A 16,617-nucleotide genomic window follows, 5' to 3' on the forward strand; every position below is an offset into this window, starting at 1 on the left:
ATGTTTGGTATTTCTGGGAACCAAAGTAGCACACTGACGTGGGAGGAGAGGCACAGCTGAGGCTGTGTTTATGCACATTAGGTACCACAGTGCAATTTTGGTACGAAATTGTGTTTGTGATAAAACCAGCTCAGACCACCTCTTATCATGCAGGGGGACGAAGTGCAATTTCTGTGACTTCAGTTGGCAGAGGCCCAGGTACACAGACGTCTCCAAAATAATAACTATCATTTATGTTCGGTTTTGCCCCCTTCAGTATGCTACACTTTTTCTCATCTACTGCAGATTAACATAGGAATCAAAATACCTTTTTTATTTTTAAGGCAAGGCAAGGCAGCTTTATTTATATAGCACATTTCATACACAAGGGCAACTCAATGTGCTTTAAGGACAATACTTATCAATAATATCATCCACATAATCTGGTCATCCAGAATTCAGTTATACTTTCTGTTGGATTTCGTGTCCCACAACAGCTTGTAGAATATCAGATATTTTTCATGTTTATTAATCACACAGCAGTAGGAATGATATGTGTGTTTTATCTACAGTCTTTGATGTGAGAGAGGGACTGTGAATCAGTTAACACATGGATGGCACAGTACAGGAAACTTCATTTATTATTTAAATCTTCCAACGTGACAACAGGATCAGTCAGGATCTACAGTAGTTAATGTTCTGCATTTTCTAAACATCAGTAACAAAGTAACGCGGCTGTCCTCAGGATGCATCCTGAGTTCCACCAGATCTGTCCCGACATATTTATTAAATAAGTTCAAACCCAGTTTAGAGAATCTAGATATTTTTTCTGTCATGTCATGAGGATCATGACGTGAGATTTCGCCACTTACAGTCAAGTCTCAAAATATTTGTAGTAGTCAGTTTTGCACATAGACGTATATCCATATAATGAGTGTGTAAAATATCCTCTGACAACCAGAGGTCCTGTGCTGTGTGTATTTCTTCCTAAACAGAGTAGTCATACAATAGCATTTTGCATGCTCTGAATAAATAAAATAAGATCATAAAAACAGGTTCAAACACAGCCCTGCTTACTTTAGGCATAGTCAATACAGTGTGGATACTTTTATTCATCTTTCAATTATTTTGATGAATCAGTGATAGAACTTTTCAAACACTTACAACCAAATTACCAAACCTTTTGTATTTGTTTATTTAAGGATGCTGTTTGTACTTAAAAGCATGAATTAGGACTTTTCAATATGCAGAGGAAATCTACAACAACAGAGTTTATATTAGTTATCCTATATTAATTGTTTGCACGACATAAGCTGCAGCACCAATGTGCCAGCAGCTGCAAAACACATGGGAACACATGTGCTTCATTTTCATTCTACCCTTGTCAGCATGTTTGGATTGATACATTTTTGGGGTGTCCTGAATGTATTTTATAACCTCAGGAGCTTCATGTAGGTGAACTCTCTTCTCTCTCTCACTGAGCCTCTCTCCCCCAGTTCACCTGTTGCTGAGTTTAAAGGAAATGAGAGGAGCTCATGTAATTTGTCATTATTGAAGCCCACTCCGACTCCACCTGCGCATAATGCATTCCTCCCACTATTAATGTATTCAGTCTCTCCTCCACGATGCGCCTGGTTAAGCCCAAAGTGCCCTCATGCTAATGGTTGGGTAAATTGCAATAATATGTTGGGCACACCCACACGTGCCATGCACCAGAAATTAAGAATTGGATCTGCAACTGCACCCTTTTTTGGGAAAATAGGGCGTTTTGTTGCTCATGGACAAAATGACTGGAGTTGTGGCCATGTGCCTTGATGTCCTCTAGAGGGCAGCAACTGTCTACAAGTCAGTGAGCATTACTGCTGGGGCTCTGATCAATTTAAAAGAGGAGTATCCCTGCTTTCTTTCCTTCCTTACAAAATGAGTGCTGAATAATAAAATGGACAGAGGTATAGAGTTCTTAGACAACAGATACAAAGCAGACTTTGTGTCTGGAGACAAACAGCTTTGTGTTTGAACCCCCCACCCAAAAAGTGTATGTGGGGGGATCTGAACAAATTCTTCTTCTTATCAATTATTAAAAAACAAACAAACTTGAAAATTGGATTGATCATAATGCCCATTAACAACTGAATTCAGAAATGTGTACTCCAAAATAAAAACTCTCTAGAACCACTCCAGTGTATGTGTGTAGCATACATTCATGTTAGACCAGACGTGCATTTAGACGGTGCATTAAGCAGCTCTCTACCTGTTATGTCCATAACCGAATCACATTAATTGGATTTTGAAGCCATGGACCTCTGTTCAGCAGCAGCCATCTGTGTCTCACCTTAGATCAATATGGCATTTGATTCTATTAGCTGGAAAAATACTGCCTGTCTCACTCTGACTCACATCACTGTCCCACCAAGCTCAAGGCTTCTGTTTCAACTTCTCCGCCCTTCTATGTCTTTGTTCTGTTTTGCCCTCAACATTGAGCATCTGGTTTGCCGACATTAAATTATTGTCATTGTCACCGATATCACCCTCTTCTCTCAGTTCTAAGCTGACTTTATGGTTTTCCTTATCCTCTTTGTCTTCTTTTGAATGTCTTTTTTCCAGATGCTTCTGACTTAACATCTTCCTTAAGGCATTGAAAAAATAACAATGGTGGAAAAGGGGAAATGAAACAAAGCAGAGCATGAATTAAACATGACAATACATATTGAGTACAAGAGTATTTGCCATTTGCTTTAATGTGGAACCTTAGAATAAACTGGAAGAGTGTGGGAGCTAAGTTCGATTTCTTCATATTGCCATCTCTCAGCCATATCACCCTTTCCAGTGGGCTTTAATACAGCTGGGCTTTTTCTCTCTGATATGATTGTTTCTCAGCCAGGGAGTGTTATCAGACCACACACATGCATTTGTGCACACAAGCAACACACACACACACACACACACACACACACACACACACACACACACACACACACACACACACACACACACATAGACAAACAGGGTTATCAGCCCGAAGGCATCAGATTACCCTACCTTGGCTACATTAGCACTAAAAGCCCAACCTCTTATCTCTAATTGTTCATTAGGGGCTAAACTATGTGTGTGTGTGTGTGTGTGTGTGTGTGTGTGTGTGTGTGTGGCCTTAAAGCACTCACATGGCCAGAGAGCATCATGTTGTAGGGCAGCTGATTCTGAAGCAAACTGAGATCAGACATTTTTTTTAAAGAAACCAGGCTGATGCTGTATTTATTAAGTATCTCAGAGTAGAGTCTATGGTATGTGATATACTGTATATTTGGTCCCTCTTTCTTTCACATTACAGTAAAACAATTTTATCCATTTTGCAATCACAGGAAGGTCATTCTATAATGTTTTGGAGAGAGCAGAACTATCTCAGCCTCCTATCCACTACAAGAAAATGCACTTACGGAGTGATTCATTTGGGTGCCTCACAACTGTGAATGCATCAGGATGGACTCATTTGAATTTTAGTCAAGCTTTTAGTTTGACAGTAGGGACTGATTTACATATGTTTAATAGCCCAGTGAAGATAATTTCTTATGTGTGTGTATGATTTGTAGGGGGATGTTTTGTTTTTTAGCAATCCCCAGAAGTTCCACAGTTTCCTTTTAAGTTACTCACATTGTAAGTATGAACACACTTTGAGGTTGGTTTCCCCCCAAATGCCTGCAGTACGTTTGGTACGGTTTCATTTTCCTCTCTCGCTGTTTTGACAGATTTCAGATTTTTTTACCAGAGGGAAAGAGTAGCAGAGAGCAGGTGAACAAGTCAGACAGAGTTCATGTGAATTTTCCACTTTGAACATAATATTTTTGGTGAGATGAGAACATTCTTCTTTTTTAGGGTTCCCAATGAACAGCACATCAATCCTTCACTTCAAACATTTTTTGTTCTGTCAGCCTCCATCTGCCGTCGACCCCACCTCCCCCCTTTCCTCATCTTACCCTTGTTAATCACACAGCATAGTTAACAACTGTCACAACTTCTTTCATATTTTCTATTGTCTTCATCTCTTGCTGTAAGTTGCGGCTGTGCTATGCTGATTCTTCTATCTTTGTATTTAATGTGTTTTTTTACCCCTTTGCTTCTGTACTGTTTGTGTTTTTATGAACTGCAGATATATTAGCCATCCCCTAACGTGAAAAATTTAATTTAAAACTATATGAAGGAGAGAGGGGAGGGAAAGTGAGCAGCTGTCTGCACTTGTTAGTGTCAACCGAGAACATAGTTAACAATGTGAAAAGTCAGATTCTCTCTCAAGGCTAAATTGATGCTTTATTCAAAAGTGATGGTTTAGTCTCAGAAACCTCATCAGATAAAAGGGACACTGGGGATAAGCAAAATATACAATATATCTACATTTTTGTTCTTATAAACACATTTGCATATTGATGTCTGTACACCCCTCTGTTTGAGCCTTATTCATGAAGATAATGTCATTCTGGATGTTGTGTCTGTCTTTCACCCTTTCTCATCTTATCATCTACAGACATATGATATAACACTGTGCACATTTTACACATGTGGCACAGTAATATTTCATCAGTTTTTTTCTACACTCCTAGTTTAACAGTGAAATCCCAAATATTGTCCCAATGTGACCCTGGCCCATGCAGATACTTTAGACTACTTTTGATTTATTTGTCCAGGTTTTAAGAATTTAACAATTTAATATAAAGCAACAAAACAGTATCCCATTCTCTCCTTACATGAGATGCAGAATGTACCAGATTTTTGCAGATTTCATGTCTGGGGAGATGGGGTTAGGGGGTTGGTTGATGATGACTGAGAGTTCATCAAGGGCACCAAAACTTCCAGGTCCGCCACTGTCTTGTAGATGATGTCTACTTGTTCAAAAGTACAAAAAGTACAAATGTCTTCCTTATTATGAAAAAGCTGCAGCCATGCCTACTGGACTGCTCTCCTTAAGGGTTTTTCAGGAGTACTGTTCTTTTCCCATCCTTCCCTACTGTGAGATGTTCTAATCTTGGGTCCAATTAATTCTAATGACCTGAACTTTATGTTCTTTTTTCCTCTGCTTTCATGCTGTATCCAGGCATTGTCTGAACACATCAATTAATCTGCTTTTAAACACTTTTCTTTTCTTAGATCATGGGGGTGTGAGGCATGGTTTGGTCCCCCCGTTGTGCCAAGGCTCTGTACCAAGCTGAGCCACGGGGAGGTTGTGATTTTCAGGAGCACTTTGGGCTCTCTTTGATCAGATATTGAAAGCCATTTTTGTTCCAATGCTTTAGCCTGGAGCAGCCACCCTTTGAAAATGTGTTGGCACTTTCAACTTGGTCAAATAAATGTTGCAATAATTGTTGTGACTGGACTCTGTAGAGTGGACTATATGCCCAGAAATGTATGCATTTGATTACATGTTAGTGTGTGCACATGTGCATGGTTTTAGACTTCAATGCTTGAGGAGTGTGACCCTCCTTACATCTTTGTTTAACCTAAAGATACCATCTTGAACATTCAATCCTGCCTTCTGAATCAGATTGGTAAATGATGTCACCCATGTATATTTGGTAGCACAGACATGGATAGCCATTGATAGCAAATAGTACCTAAAGACCTGATTTGTCAGTCTGACCCACTTTTATTCTTGATGTTACCCCCAGGCTTCAGCCTCAGTGTCAGGAGTCCCCTGTGTAGAAGATCGGCCTAGCACCTTGGGCCAATCTCAGTCGGCCATGAACATCTCCAGGATGTCTCCCAAGTTTGACGCCAAGAAGAGGAGAGCTCCAGCACCACCCGGGGCCCCTACACCCACCATGGGACACACTAACTTTGAGACGTATCAGGTGAGGGGATAAAGTAGCTGTTTTGAAATTGTGTATGATTTAGACACACTGACAAAATGATGCATACCACCAAGTGGAGAACAGAGGCTACTGTGTAAGGATTACAGGCGTGGCAATGTTTTAATGTTTTTGTAATCAGCCATGGGCTGGGTTTCAAATTGTGTCACTTAGTCCAAGCTTTGCGTATATCACAAATACTAACACAAGTGAAAATGCACATGTAAATCAAAAGTGTATTGCATAGAGACATACTGGCTTCATATTTGAAAATGCCTTTGAAATAATATATGATTGGCATTATAAGGATGAGACAGCCTGGCTTTTTCATCTTAATAACAGTGCTAATTATGTAACACATGTGAATCCCTCTGCTCTCAGGATTGACCTGAAATGCCATATCTGAAACCTGCGATATCTGTTTGAAGCAGCCTTTTCTTTGGGTGTTTTGGCTTAAGATTTAGCAGCTCAAAGTCAGAGTGACCTGTATCGTCTACATTACAGCAACAGCTCCCTGCGGTCTCATTATAGTGTTATGGCGGCATGCTGGGAAATGTTGTTTAGCAACCAACATCCTCCCTCCCTCTGATAATAGTTTTTGTTTATTTGGAGGAGTGAGTGTTCTTGGTGTATGCTATCAAGAGGAAATTTGTTCTCCGGACAGCATAGAGAACACAGAGATGCTGTTATCATTTATGGCTTAATTAAGTAAACTGAACTGAGTATAAAGGAGCAGAAAACAGTTCTGAGAAATGTTGTGTGGTGAGAGTACTAAGGATTGCTGGGGGTGCTAAAAACACAAGCTTAAATGAAACATTTTGTAATAAGCACTAGACATAAATGCACAGGGATCACTGTTCATTTTAGTTACCAATGGACCATTTGAAGAGGTATAAATACTACTAGTTTTTATTGCCAGCTAACAGTCTGTGTCCTTCCTTTACAGCTTTAATTTTAACTTAATTATAGATGTTTGATGTTTGTGCTTATGTTTGCAGGGCATAGCGACTGTATTAAGAGGCATCTTATAGCTGTTTTGAGTATTTTTAGTATTGCAAATTGTCCACCTGTCATATCGAGAGTTATGACAGGCACCAGAGCTGAAATAGCGAGACACCACTGGAAGTCAGAAGGGCAGCCACACAGAATGGAGTCGGGAAGGTCATCTGAGGACTTGATGACTGATCTAATAAAAGATTTCTCCATCTCGCTCTTATGCCTTCTCTGAACTGTTACCCTGTCTGAACACAAAGTCTCATGTATATTCATACACGTCCACACATTGCAAGGTCATGCTGTGGTGCAGGACACTTCTCATGTTTCACCTCGGTTTTCGAGTGATGCCTGTGGAGCCGGTGAGATTGAGGACAGGCAGTCGATGTACTCTGGTGGTCTTATCAACAGTTCAGCCTTGGGTCAACAAGTGATAGAGTTTTCCAAACATTGTGCACAGTAAAAACAGAAATGCTTTAGAATAGTGGACTTAATATTTGTGCTTGTAAACATTTAGACGGTCATCGTGATGATAACTACATGAATGGATGGATGGAAAAGAGGTGCATTTCTGTGATTAGCCAGCATCATCTGAGGACATAACGGAGGTGTGAGGTGTTCAAATATCAACAGCGTGCTGGGCCTGTGTTTGTTGTGTGAATGTGATTAAAACAGATTAAGTTTCATGGCAGTGACGAATGTCTTAGCAGCCAGGTCTTAGCAGGACAGTTTCTCAGGGGCATGGGCTTTAAAGAGTCTAATCAAATCAGATCACAAGCAGAGTCCAAGTTATACTTTACATTTGCATGAAATTTCGATCTGTAATTGCTGGAGGTGTGATTAAGATACAGTAGAAACAATAAGCACACTTTGCTTGTCAGTAGAGGAACACAGTATCATCAAAAAGTTAAAACCCTTCTGAAAACAGATGTCATGCTCCACCTTTATTTGTTGAACTCGAAAATATAATAGTGTAGCTACAGGTCTGTCCACAAGGAATGGCCTGGAAGTGGGCCAGGTCGCCTTGCAGAACACACACATACAATCATAACATGTCACAGTTGTTTATGTTGTATTTGTTGTATTTTGCTGACTCAGACCTTGCCATGCCCGTTCAAAAACATTCAATTCTTCAGCATGCCGGTTTGTGTTACAGTCTACTAAGCTTATGTTCTTTAGCTAATGTCTGTGCACACAGTGTGAGAACATGCATGTGTATCCGTATGTGTGTTTTGAGAGAGAGGACTAAGCACGAAATAGCAGGTCATCTGAAACCAGCTCCCAATGACTCTTCATTACAGACCTCCCTCTGTGCTGAGCAAGCTTAGGTGGTCAACTAATTGTGACTTACAAGACACAGTAAGACACAGTAATGGACACTGACATCATGATATAAGCTTTGAGGATGATGAGATTGTTATAATGAAGCTGAATGCTTCAAGTGACCTTTGGAGAGGCAGAGATCACTGAAGGTGGTCATTTAAATCATATCAGGAACATAGTTAGATTGAGATCATTGACAAAATTAGGAGGGTCAGAATCTTGTTATAACAGACTAAATGTTGCAATATTGGTTCAAATTCAGGGCCACATGCTAAGGCAAGAAGACAAGTGAGCAATTATTTACAACTTCTCCATCTATCATAAATGATCACTTTAGGATGACTGGAAATTTTGCTGTATAATTTTGCACTGTGACTCGGTCCCTTACACTCTTTCTTGACAGTTTTTTAGAGGGCCTAAGAATTGAAGCTAAACTAATGTGAAAGGACAGGCTCACAATTGTTCTAATCTTCTTAAAACAATACTCGGGTACCCAAATGAACATTGAAATATTTTTTTCTTACCATAATTATTCTTCCTGTTCTTATAGGCCATTAGAAGATCCCTTCATCATGCACTTAAAATGTAAGAGCCTCCTTTGCAAAAATGTCTTTGAACAATGTGAAAATATATCTACAGCAAATATGAAGCAAAGAAGGGATTTCATGCTAAAAAAGCTGTGAATGTGGCAGATATCCACAACTCAGGCTGCTGAAGCCTCATTTAAGCTTCAGATAAATGTTTTAATGAATATTTGTACAAAATGACTGTGTGGACACACTGTGGATTTTGGCCCCCATCATTTACACTGAAAGTGCATTTAAAGGGGATCTAGTGAATTCTAGTATGAACAAGAGGAATGATTACGACGAGGAAAACCTGTTTCAGTGTTCATTTGGGCAACTCACTGTTGTTTTAAGACATATTTGACAAACTGTCCCCTTTAAATGTAGTTATGCATTTTTCTGCATAAGCTAAATACAACAGCAACAACTTTTTAAGTTGAAAGAGAATTGTGTTATTAGGATGGATTTTGACAAAATGTCATATAGCATATTCATTCTAATTGTATGATTCACACAGTATGGATTGAGTTCAGAGTGTTGTCACCAAAGAAAGGTTAACATCTCTATTTAAGTTTACAGAGAATAATAATGGATGAGAATAGGTTTAGCAAGGACTCTAAAAGCAGATGATACAATATTCCAGGAAGAGTTTAAAAGTCAGAAGTTTACAGTTTTGTTTCTCCAGTTTAACAAATCAACAATCTATGTCCCTCTCTATGGGAGCTGCACTGAATTAAATTATGTTTTGGAACATTGAGTTCAGAGAAATAAGACCTTGTTTTTAGGCTATTTTTCTTCTTTTTTTTTTCTCCAAAAAGCGATAGGCAGTCTGTTATTGTGGTTTGGAACAGAAGCCATGTCTACATTGCCTCTTGTGATAAAGGAGTTCAGAGGAATCCTGCACTTTCTGCTTCACTGCTCACTAACAGAAGGTGCTTCTTGAGTAAAGTGCATTTCTGTGCCTGTGTGTTGTTGCGTGTGCAAGTGGAATGAAAGATAAAGACAGAACAACTGAAGCAGAGAATGAGAGAGAGGATAAAAAACAAAAGAGAGAAACTGAGTGACTTCGAGGGTCAGAGAAAGACAGGAAGTCATACTGAGGTAACATCAGGCCTTATAAGGGGTTTTAGATCTGTGCATTTGCGCTGTGCAACATTAACAATGTATAAGCTTTGGGGTCGTATTTCCAAAATGCAGTACAGCATGAAATTTGGTTTGCATGCCCTTAGTGCCACCCTCACCTTGTAGAAGAAGGACTGGATAAAAGTTTAACAGAGGACATGCAGGATTAAAGAGGGTGAAGAAAAGAGATCAGCAGCAGTAAGCAGGCTGTCTGTAAGAAACGTTTACAAATGTAAAAGTGGATTACTTACCACAGCTAAATGTTGACTTTTAGTTTTTATTCCACTTTCATTGCCCCTGTATATCACTAAATGATTGAGCAGATATAATCTCTATTTCATCCAGTACAATACATGATTGTTTCTTATCCTTTTTTTTGTGAAACCTAAAGACACGTAAGGCAGCAAGGAGAGGAGACATGTGGAGAAACTCATAATTCACATGACATCTGTTCACTGAGACAAGTGAACCCTGATGTGGAAATTAAAATTTGATGACCGTCTCTCAGTTGAAAGAACACAAATGAACCATGGTAGCTTAAACATTGTTGCAACGGTGTCTTTCTATATAAAGGAAGGAATCTCTGTCTGTCTGTCTGTCTGTCTGTCTGTCTGTCCTTCATGTATCTCTTGAACCTTTCATCTGATCAACACTTGGCATGTGCATTGCTGGAGAAAAGGGGGAGTGCTGTGTTGAATTTGGTGCCATTTGAACACGTGGTACATTTAAAATTAATAAACTTTGAATACACCAGCCATCAGTGAGATTCAGGGCTCTGCTGGCTGACTCCCACATGTCAGGGAGAGACAAAAGACGAGATGTAACATGAGTCAGAGAAAAATGCTCTAAAGAGAGGAAGGTAGACAGCGAAGACAGAGCTTTTAATCAAGAATGGACAGTCTGACCCTGTGTCTAGAAAATAAGCATAACGTCAATTTGTCTAATATGCTTCAAAATTGTTAAGCGACACTACAGACACCACATAGCGTGAGCAGTATGTATCAGCAGCAGCAGTGACTGAACCATTGTGTCTGCACAGGGTGTTAATACACAATGACTGTACATTAATACGCAAAATGGAGAAAATACATCCACAGGCAGATCACATAACAAATGTTATGTTATGTAACCACTACAGACAAAGCACAAATATACCCACTTAAACCTGAACTGAAGGCACAGAAAATAGGAACGATATAAGAGCCCAGTATCATCAATCCACTTTATTTTAGGATGCACATTCTTTTATTTTTAAATGAAGCTATTATTTTACTTGAATTGAGAAAAAACATGCATTTACTATTAAAGTACAAAGCCTCACATCAACTGTATTTTTCTATGTGTTGAAGTAGCGGTTGGAGGCCAAGCAATCGGTGCGTTCTGAGCAGGCACGTTGGAACGGGCACGCTTCCCAAGACAGAACTGATAATGTCACATGATTGCTGAAAGGATCTTAATATCGGCCGTTTGCAGTGCTTATTGTTTTTTTTAGTTTTTTTAATTTGGTTCAAACTATACATTTGTTGTGCTTTTTGGATTGCTGCCAGGTCTCTATGTGTGCAGATGTGTGTGCATTGTTTTTATGCAGATGAACATGTGTGTTAAACAATATGGCAGACTGAGCTTTCTGCCAAAAACTGTCACCTTAGTTTTCTGTGTTGCATGAATTAGTTTTTGTGTATGCTGCATTCCTGCCTGTGTCTGTAAGGCTTCATGATTGATCGGGCTGACTACCTTTTTCTTCCTGATGATCTGTCACTTTGTGAAAATAGAGTTGGCAGCAGTGGGAGGCTTGTTTTTCACAGCCATCCATCAGTTCAGTAATTGTCTCCAACGGTAGCTAACTTTAATCTGCTCTAATGCACAGATCTGGTTCAAACACCCAGATAAAACATACATTTCTACTGGATCAGTACTGTTATGTTTCTGTATCTTTTTATCTTTCTTTCTTCTAATGCTATCCATCTGTTTTTTTATCTTTCTTTTTCCCTTTGTCCCCCTTTGATATCGGCTTTTCTTATGCTGCACACCCTCTGTTTTGTCTCTTTTACAACACTTGTTGACTGGTCGCAGTTTCATTTGATAAATACACCCTCCACTTAACAGCGTAAACAAAGAAGGTCAGCCATACTATTGTTGGGTTTCATTGCTGTAAGTCCCCGTTGTATTTGTGGTTAGACGGCCCTAGCCTTGGTCAGATAAGAATCTGTGAGAGAACAAAAGAACAAGGGAGGGTAAAAGTAAGACAGATTTAGTAGGACTTTATTTGTCCCCAGAGGGGCAATTGGTTGTGCAGCAGTAAAAACAGCAATAACCCAAGATCAGGAACGGCTGAGGCAATTAAATACAACACATAGTAAAAAGTAAAAACATAGAGTACATCATATTTACCAAGCATGGTGGGGTGGCCAAGCTAATATCACTTTTTTCTATTGGAGTCTAGCAGTGAAATGGCTGAGGCTATGAATGAGTGTTTGTGTCTGTTTGTTTTGGCTAATGGGTATTTGAAGCTGGAACCCAGAGGCAAGCTCACTTTTCTGTGATACTGCTACAGACTTTGATCACCTTACATTTTTCTGTTTTAGATTGAGAGAAGCATACCAACAGATAGAAGAAAAACGTAAAAATCGACTCAATAAAAGATCTGTAGAACAAAGTCATCAGGGGGCTATCAACACTGAACGTAGCCAGCTTCCTCAGACAGAAAAGGTGCTGCTGGCCTTTTTTACCTTTTTTACAGTCAAAGCAGTGAAAAACAGAAAGAAGGAAGGCAACCCGGTTGTTCCAAATGTGAGATGTTGATAGCGGTCTTGAAGGATGTAGACAAGGATGTTTGCCCATTTGCCACATGGCTTTACTGTATCTCTCCACATTTTGTGGAGGAACAAAACATCATTTTCTGAATCACTTGGGAGTGAAGAAAGGAGGAGGCTACAGCTGCCAAAGCAAACATGCTGCCCTTCCTCCGTTCATCTCACATCCTCCATTCTTTCTTTAGAGCTGCTGTTTTTGTTAATTTGCTCTACAGATGAAAACAGCTGGTGCATTGTCTGTAAAAGGGCAGTGTGCATTTTACATCCATTCAAAAAGGCCTCAAAAGATGTCATTGACAATTTTGGCAGCTGTGTGAAGATAAAAAAAATCTAACGTGAAAAAGCCCTGATATAAAAACAGAATCAAACTATAATATGTTCTATAATATTGGATTGACCAGTTTTCAGCTCTTTAACACTATAACAGATTGTCGTCTGCCTGTACATTGAACCTTCTTAGATGGAGTGCAAGTGTAATGTTGAATTCTGTAATGTTGAATTCTGTTCCCCACCTTTACAATTTTATCTTTGCCTCAAAATAGTATGTAACACTATTTATTTTAATATATTGCATGTTCAATGTACTGTATGTCTGCTTGATCTTGTGTTGTGGTGAGTGAAATATAGGTAGACACTGTATCCTTATGCACTGACCTTGAAGATTGTTAAAGTGTGAGTTAGGGGCCAGGAATAGGGGAGTATGTCACCCTGCCATGTAGAATATGTAGGACAGGATCTGTTTGCACTTGAAGCTGTCAAAACATCTTGTGTATGTAACCAACCAGGACAGATGGGACAAACAATTGAAGCAAATGTATGTTTGTGTCAGTCTCAAACTATTCGTTGTTGATCATGTGTGTGTGTTTGTGTGAGAGAGAGAGAGAGAGAGAGCGCCTTTGTCTAAACTGTTTATGCAACAAAGAAAATATGGATATATTACCATCTGTCACCACAGTTACCTTGAAAGTCAACAGAATTGGCAATTACACTGTAACAGCTTAGTGCCTGTAATCTCAGTATACTTTCAAAATGTCCTCTAGGTCTTACTAGTATATTAAATCAGATATAACATTTATTTTTATCATATATGTTTTTTCCCCTGATTAATATAGAGAATCTATGTAGACTTTACCTACAGTAAGGAAACATTCAAATTACTAAAGGTACCATACTCGATAATAAAGGACCCAAACTGGCAATGATGATTAGGACATCCCTACTAAAAGTTGCCATGGTTTCCAGTTTTTATTTATTGTGGACAAATTACTCACAATGTTACTCTTCTTCTACTACTACTACTACTACTACTACTACTGCTACTACTACTATTAGTGATACGTTCCTCTGATTGCTCTGTCCCCAAACCCCCCTGTGCATATGGACATCACTATAAATGTAGGGAAAAGGTGAAGAAAACATTTGATTTCTCAAAGAGTAGGTTAGTAGGACAAAGTAGATGACAATGGAACTGGGTCAGACATGTATGTGTCTCCTTATCCTTAGCTAGCCTCTTCCATCCCCCCCCCATCCCCCACCCCCCTCCCTTATTTCACAAACATTGTTAAGACTTCTGACATGTAATTCTTTTCATTGTACACACCCATACATGTTAATTATAACAAACTCAGACAATCATTCCAACACACACACACTAAATGTCCTCTAGCCTACTGTTAGGATGTTTTGACCTCTGTGACCTCGCGGTGTTGAGACAGTTCAACCTCTATTATTATCTCTGACACACACATACATACACATGCATCTGCGCAAACACATGCATATATGGATGTACTCATGCATTCTGACATGCACAAGCACACACATTCGCACCGTAACCCCCTCTCATGCACGCACATACGCCATTTCACATTCCACATTAGCACTGTAATGTTGCCCTGTTACAAAAGCCCCTCACCCATCAAGAGTGCTTCAAAACAACTGATGAATGGTCACGCCACCAGGTTGAAGCCTCCATGGGTGGCCCTATCTGATCAACATGCTCCAACATGGGGCCCTTTGCCTCTCAAACCATAGAGTGGAAAATTTAATGGACACACCAGACTATCCTGCCATGGCCTTCTATGCGCCTTTGTATGAAGGTGCATACCCTTTAAAATATGACCATGTCCACCTATGTTGTGTTGTTTCAATAACTTTTTAACAAGAGCGTATACAAGACTGAATAAGAGAAGAAAAATTATGTGTGACAACAAAGAAGGATGTTTATAGATCATAATTGTGTCTTCAGGATGTGCACCAACATGCTTGGTGTGATGCTCTCTCCCGACCAGTTAAATCTAATGATCACAGTGTTAAATCTTGACCAGAAAATGTTAGTAATGTAGTACTGTTCAGCTTAGTTATGCTAACATATTAGTAATAACATTATAAAATAAGAAAAAAAATACAATATCTTTAGTGCAGCTTATCATACTCCTCAAATGATAAATTCAACCAGTCTCCAGTCTGAGCGCTGTTTCTGGGACCGTTTCTGACAGGTGCAAAAACACAGCAGAAAATAGGAAAGCAGTTAATAGGTCTTATCAGAAATAAATGGCCCTCCTTTGACCTGTTGGTTGTGTGTCTTGTAGTAAGTGGATAAACGGTGTGGAAAGTTATCTCTGTCTTGCAGTATATTAGCCCGGTAGATATTTATTGCACCAGAATATAATCCACAGAATCTGGTTCCTGTGATAGTGAGAAGCATTATCTTCTGAATGTCAACCTGATGAGATAGCCTACTTAAATAAAATGTATTATGTCATTATTTGAGCTACTGCACAACTATTCAATTTGAGAACTGGTAAATATGAATAGGAAGAGCATGTAGGATCTCTGTGTATTCACATATTTTGATTTGGTCCTTCTACTGTCTTTAATTGATGTACTATGCCTTTCTATCAAGTTATTTTGAGCTTCTCCATCATGAAGCTATTGCTCATTTACACAGCTATGCAGTGAATTCATTTGACATTGGGCCTCATTCACTAATAAGTGGTTAGAGCACATGCCACATAAGTGCAGCAATCTTGATTCCAATCTGGCCAGAAACCTATGCTGCAGGTCATTCTCCTCTTTCTCTCTCCCTGTTTCCAGTTGGACTCTCTGCCACTTACTGTAAAAATAAAGGCAAAAATGGCTAAAATAAATCTTTAAAAAAATGACATTGAGACTCATGATGTGTGCGTTAGTCAATTTTATTTATAAAACTAAGTTTATGTTATTGAATTAGTATAATTGGCACAACTGTATGGAGTCTGATAGTGAATCCTGTATACAGCCTGCACACCTGTTGCACCACCACCACTGGACTTTATCTAAATAAATCTCTACTGCTGGGCCAGGTGTGCATAGTTTTTTGTCTCTGTCCACAACAGGCCGTGATTTACCAAAAGCAGAGTGCCGCTCCCTGTGCCACTACGGACCTGTCAGACTGCGAGGACACTGAACAGGCTGCTGGTTAATCAGCTGTACAGATCACGGCCAAATCTGACAGGCTAATTAATCACTGTCACATTCCAATAAGGAAGCTCTGATATACAGTATAAACTAATGTCATCTAAACAATTTTAACATATTCATAATTTCATTACATTTATGATGATAATATAATGGTTTACAACATTTTAGATATGAATTTTATAATTAGTAAATCAATTGTGGTTGTAAAACAGTGTTTATATTGCATAAATATTGACTGTTCTACAGCTCTAAAATTTTAATAACAAATTCAGGTTAGAACATACTGATAAATCCTGGATTTGCGTACATACATTTGAAGCACAGATTTATGTGTTATTGAATGAGGTCCTTTGTTACTGCTTTGATTGCCTGATTTGATATAACATGACTTGCCTGTACTTGTGGTGCCAGGACTTGTCAGGATCTAGTTGATACTGACTGTTTAAATAAATTACAGCATATTAAAAAGTGCTTATAATGAAAAACAATAAAATAGGGGAAATTAAAAAACAAAACAAGAACAAA

The 16,617-nt window shown here is 39.0% G+C and overlaps 1 protein-coding gene across 2 annotated transcripts in view; it reads left to right on the top strand.

The window, feature by feature from the left end:
• The window catches only part of cobl (cordon-bleu WH2 repeat protein), a 59,364-nt gene that overhangs the window by 22,434 nt on the left and 20,313 nt on the right, over positions 1-16,617 (top strand). For both annotated transcript variants that reach the window (XM_053327434.1, XM_053327435.1), the window contains one exon: positions 5,634-5,816. In XM_053327434.1, the coding sequence (XP_053183409.1) occupies positions 5,634-5,816 (183 nt within the window). The remainder of the gene's footprint in view (positions 1-5,633; positions 5,817-16,617) is intronic.

Source organism: Scomber japonicus, chromosome 10, assembly GCF_027409825.1.
Source record: "Scomber japonicus isolate fScoJap1 chromosome 10, fScoJap1.pri, whole genome shotgun sequence".
Classification (NCBI taxonomy): Eukaryota; Metazoa; Chordata; class Actinopteri; order Scombriformes; family Scombridae; genus Scomber; species Scomber japonicus.